This window comes from Dryobates pubescens, chromosome Z (assembly GCF_014839835.1).
Source record: "Dryobates pubescens isolate bDryPub1 chromosome Z, bDryPub1.pri, whole genome shotgun sequence".
In the NCBI taxonomy this organism is placed as follows: Eukaryota; Metazoa; Chordata; class Aves; order Piciformes; family Picidae; genus Dryobates; species Dryobates pubescens.
This window is the reverse complement of record NC_071657.1, coordinates 21,671,864-21,677,863: the sequence shown is the minus strand read 5'-3', so window position 1 is coordinate 21,677,863 and position 6,000 is coordinate 21,671,864. Positions and strand designations below refer to the sequence as shown.

At 38.1% G+C, this 6,000-nt stretch overlaps 1 protein-coding gene across 1 annotated transcript in view; it reads right to left on the bottom strand.

The window, feature by feature from the left end:
* Positions 1 to 4,057: 4,057 nt before the first annotated feature.
* Positions 4,058 to 6,000, bottom strand: part of EFNA5 (ephrin A5) — a 261,962-nt gene continuing 260,019 nt past the window's right edge. The window contains exon 5 of the mRNA XM_054178587.1: positions 4,058 to 5,834. Coding sequence (XP_054034562.1) covers positions 5,713 to 5,834 — 122 coding nt within the window. The 3' untranslated portion in view covers positions 4,058 to 5,712. The remainder of the gene's footprint in view (positions 5,835 to 6,000) is intronic.

The following is a 6,000-nucleotide window of genomic DNA, read 5'->3' as shown; positions in this document are numbered from 1 at the left end:
TGTGGCAATACTTCTGCTTGCTTTAATTCCTAGCAGCAAATCAAAATGGTGCTGAGAGCAAAGAATATAAATGCCAGTAAAATACAAGAGCTGTCTGTATTGCAGCCTTTACACTGAAGACTTTTGAGTCTTGATCTGGACTCTTAGGCATACATCTGCAATACAAAATTAAATTGTGTCTTAAATTAAACTTTCTAGTATGGGCAAATTCTTACAACATAAGTTAGCAAGAAGGCACTTTGAAATCCTGTGCTGTTAAAACCTGTAAAAATTTTAGCAATCCTAATTGGCTACCACATCTCCAACCTATATAAATCAAAGCTTTGGTTTGAATAAAACCACTTTGGCACACAACCACATCATACTGGTATGCCTGAATATTCCTAAGAATACCCTCAGAGGTACTATGTGAGTGGAATTATTCTGCAGAAGGAAAGATGAGGGAGCACAAAGGCCCATTGTGCACAATAATGCAGAAAAATGAAATCAAATACCATTCTCAGCAAAAGCCAAGTGTCTTCTGTGCAAAGGCTATTAAGTGTGTCAGACTGCAGGCTATTTTCTGGCCATGGCTTTTATGTTAACGCATACTGAACATGTGTCATTTATTACCCTGCCTTGGTTGTAACATTGCCGCTTAAGAGAAAAGAAGTCTGGTTTATCAGTTCTTTGTATCAAATACTTACATATGCTTCTCTCACCAAGCTGTCACTTCTCATTTGCAGAGAAGGTTAAAGTTATAATCAGTATTTGCTGCCTTGTCAACTAATTAAATGTAATAAAAAGTTCCCAGTGAGTTTAATGCTAATGTAGTGTAATTACAGCTGAGTTTTGAAAACACAGTGCAAGTATTACAGGTTTCATTATATACCTCTCACCTTCTATAACCTAAATTCTCAGGTTAAACCTATCATATGATTAGTGAGCAGGCACTGGCAAAGACAATAATTTCAAACATAAATACATGTCAACCCCAATGCAGTCCTGTACATTTTTACAGGCACTACATCAGTCCCTGGGAACGGGGGTGAGGAAGGAATGAGGAAGAAACACTGCCAGTCAAGAGGCTTGCTTTCCCCACTCTTCCCTTCAGGAGGCATTCTTGCCCAAATTCTCCCATCCATGAGGCTCCACTGCTCTCAATCCTATCCCTCCTTTTCTTATTGAAAAACATGGCTAAGATTTAAAAATCACTTCCAGACCTATCTCTTTGTCAGTCTGAGGGGCATCCTGTTTGCATACCTCTGGGGATGGTGCTCTTCCTGAAGAAGCAAAGAGTTACATCATCCAACTACTTGTTACCTAAGGGAGTAAGGAAGACTGCTTGGAATCCTAGATCAGGGCAAAAGTGTTGAGAGAAAGCACGTAATGCTCCAGCACTTGGTTGATATAGTTTCTTACTCTCCTAAGTATTTGGAAGAACTAGGAATGCATTAAAAAAGGGTGACAAGCAGAGCAGCCAGGCTTTAGATCAGCCATGATGATGGTAGTTACACCTTTAGACAGTAAGTCATTGAGCACCACTGAATTTTAAAACTTTCCCACTAATACTCATTGTTTTCCATTGCCCGTAAACACATAAGGTGCCACCAAAGAGCCACCAAAATAATTAATTGGACAAAAACGTAGCCTAAGAAAACCAATTAAAATGATGAAAATCTTTAATTTTATTTAAGTATAATTGTACGGACATGTGTATATACAAATACAGATCTTATGGGGGACAGATTTTGAGTTTTGTTTTCTGTTGTTTGGGGGGGGGGGGGTTGGTGTGTTTTGGGTTTGTTTGTGGTTGTTTGGTTTTTTTTAACATTGTCTTTTACGTTCATATAATGTAAGCATTTCAAAACCAGCACTCAGTGAAAAAGTGCAGAGAAACTGCAAAGCAGGGCAGTACAAGCACAGGACCACACTGAGCTGGAGTTTCATACCTAGATGCATACACAACGAGTGTCTTTAACAGGGTGTCAAGAGTAAGCATGGAAAGTAGATTTCACTGACTCATGAGTAACCTCCAACATGCCAGCATCTATTAAACTGTACAGACAATGGCAGCAAGCCTATTGTAGGGAAATTAGTCTCATACCCTAGAAGCTTGAGGATGAATGTACGAGAAAAAATCAGTGACGTCAGACCAGAAACAGATCTGCCCATTCACAACTCCAAATTAAAAAAGGAGGAAGGTGGGAGAGAAGGAAGGTCAGGAAGAGGAAAGAGAAATGCAGAAGGTTATACATTGAACTGGTGATTACAAAATCTAAGAGTAATGAAAGAAGGGGAAGATTTACACTCTAAGCCTCTGAAAGTAACAGGACCATTGCTCTCAGACGGCAGTGGATTAAGTTCAGTTTTGAGGGTTAAGGGTGGGAATCAACAGGTACAAATACAAACATTTTCCTTCCATGATTACATAGGAAAGGAAAAAATCTATGCACCTACTTTTGGTACTTTCCAATTTTTTTTCTAGCTCTTCTGAAACCAAGTACATACACATATCACACATGACACTGGCAAGATCCTTTCTGGAAAAAAAAAACTATTATTGGAAACAAAACCAGAGGAAAACAGAAAAAAAATTAAAGAAAAAAAGGAACAAACAAACAAAATAACAGAAGAATTGGTTTATCCCCAAAGCCTTTTCAGAAACAAACATGATACAAAATAACAAAAACTAACATATAAACCACAGGGCTCCAACATCAGACCATTACACACTAAGAACAAAATATTGATCATCCAAGTCATGTTGTTTCAGGTCTTGACATTGTGAAGTCTTGCAACAGATGAATGAATTTCAAAGATGAATCCTATATGCTGCAGTGTCATGGCCACTTGTCTCTCAGTTCTCAGCCATGATCACACTTGATGCTTCAAAGCTCTGTCTTGTTATCAGTGCATGATTTTAATATCCTGAAAGTCTGTTCTCACTTACAAAAGACATAAGAATCAAATGAATATTTTATTATCAAACACTATATACAACAGAGGTTGCTAATAATACAGAATTTAAAGAACATAGCTTGAAGTTTTACTTGTCTTTCCTTTGCCATCCAAGTAAGTACAGTACAAAACAAGATTCTAATCTATCACGAAATGTTACCTTGTCTATTAAAGGATACACAGTATCCACTAAACTGACTGATTTCTATTTTCTCTGCTTCACATTGCAATGCGCTTGGCAGCCAGGAGTGCAGGTCATGAAGGTAAGTAAGCTACCTAGTTTAAGGGACGATCAGTCCCTCTGATTTGAGCTGGGACAGAGATGGGGGAAAGGAGCACAAATCTCCTTAATTTGCACCAAAATCTGCATTTAAAGCACCCAGAGATTTCAAAACACAGCCCATCAGCATTTTTGTAGGTCCTGTGTACCAAACTGACAGTGTCTAGTACACTCTCAGCCATTCCATGCCAGGTAGTGTAGCAACCTGCCTTACAGCTGTGTCACTTGTTCACTTGTTCAGCTGCAAGTTGGTCCACATCTACCAATCTGGGCTATGTGACAAAACAAAAGGATGAATTTCACCAGGAGTAAGGATAAACCTATGTCTTCAACTCTGACATCATTCAGAGACTAGATGACAAATTAAGTCACCATTTCTTCATTAAATTGTTGCTACTGGTATGACTGGCTGGAATTGATATGAATTATTTTCATATTGTTACCTATCATGCAATATTATCTGTACTGTGGTTAATAATCCATTTGATAAGGTGCATTTTGATTAAGCTTTTTAATTCCTACCTATAGGAAGGAATTGCTCATCAATGTGTACCAAGCACATCCACATTAAAAAGAGGAAAGTACCAGATAGACTGTAATGAACTTCTGACTTCCACCACTGTTTGGACTGTATATCTTTATTGTGTGCACTTCACAGAAGGAAATTTCCTACATTCCTCCTGAAAACACAGGCCCTGCATTAATGATGATGTTTTATGGTATCAGGCAAGTTCAGATCATGTTTTAGCATGCATAAACCTTCCTCTACATCTTAAATTTATCTCCCTCTTTTCTCCTCTTTTGATTATTGGACTGCTTCAATTTAAAAAAAAAAAAAATCCACAAAGTGCTGTCCATTAATGGTATAACCTAATTGATTTGGCATACATTTTCTTCAGAATTAATATAGAAGAGTCTTCTCTTTCTTCAATGTGCTCCATATTTCATTTCATAGTTTACTATCACAGCTTTTATTAGAAAAGCTCTGTTTCAGCCTTTGTCTGATATATCTCCGATTATCTTTATCAGTCTAAAATTCATGGCATCCTAGACAAATATTACCCCAAGGCTTGCACTTCCTGGCAAATAACATTTATGTTAGCCAAGGCTCAGATTCCTTAAACAGGGTCACTCCTAATTCCATCAAACAAGACAGTCCCATTTCCTAATTGCATCAAGGGTTACCACTTCTCTCACATGTTTAAATAGGACAAGCATATATACTCACTCTCAGCATAAAGTATATCTAAATAATGTATTTTCTGTTCTAGTGGATTTTTAAAAAAATATCTTGTTAAGTCTTTGGGAGTCCATCCAGTTTATCTCCAGCCGATAAACTCATTTCCTCTAATCTTCCAACTGTGCTGGAAGGGGGAAAGATTAAAAATTAACACTGGAATTCATAATCCACACTTCTTTTCTTTCTCCCCATGAAACAATGCTACTAGACCATCCTGACTTCTTCTACATGTGGTTAATTCCACATGTATTGCAGGAGACATAATAAACAGCATACTGGAGATCCTGCACCCCATACATGTTTCCTCTGGCCCCTGATGTCCTCTCTTAGTATGTATGAACACTCAAAGCAGCATCCAAAGCTGCTAAGTCAGTGCTGGGGAAGGTCACTTTATTCTCAGAAGTGCCTCTGCATTTCAAGAAAAAAAATTGTAGCACCACGGTGATTTGTTTTAAAATAAAATAATCCGGTGTGCATTATCCCCTTAGAATGAAATAACAGAGACACTCACACCCCCAGTGAAGTTTCCTAAATCTGACCTTGCCTGCTGTGTGCTGACATTTCTAAATAGTAACTTCTTCCTGTCACCAAAGACAGCATTTCTGTTTATAAGCACAATTTTTACTGTCAAACATGTGTCAAGATAGTACTATAAGAAACAATATTCTTCTCTTTCAGAAGCCTGTTTGTTTAGAAACTCCTAGAGGAAATGGTGTTATGTTATATCTGTTCATAATATTTCCCCTCCAGTCCTGACATGGTGACACAATGCTTTGCATGATCATCTTACAGTGCTGAATGAGAAGGTATAAATATTACATCTGAGAGAAATACTCTCTTATACTTTCACTCACTTTTCTTATCCTTCACTGACTGCATCTGCCACTATTCTTGTCCACATATGGGTAACACAGTGAGCTAACAGAGGTGACTTCTTAAAGGAGAATACAGAGGAGAATAAGAATCACTAGTGTCACTATTATGGTTTGGCATTTTCATTTGGAGTCCTTTTATTTATATGGAGGGGTTAAGAAAGTCACAGAGTAGGTAGGGATGGGTGCTGAAGCTAGTTATCCCCTTCAAATTTTTGCTGAGTTCAGGCTAAAAGGGAGAAGAAAAGGGAAAAGGGAAAAATAACAATTTGACATCTGCAAAAACAATAAAGTCCCTTCCCTGGCATGAGCAGTTAGGTGGATCTTTGATGTTCCAAGACCCTGATATTTTCTGCAACAGGCTGTTGGAGCATACTGTGCTATAATATCAAAAGCATTGCCAGGAGGAACAATAAAGTTGCCAAAAGCTGTCTGGGTATCCTTGGTGTCTGTGCTGCATTCTCACCACGGGATGGCTCGGCTGACTCGTGTACGGTATCATCTGTTCAAACAGAAAGCATACATTCCAATCAGATTTTGCATCCTTAATAAACTCTCACTGAGCTGACAACTGAAAGTAGATTTCTGTGCCTTGATGAAACAGGGCGATGAACCTTGTGCTGTCATTGATTTTCACAAGCATATAATGCCTAATTATATAACCAGCT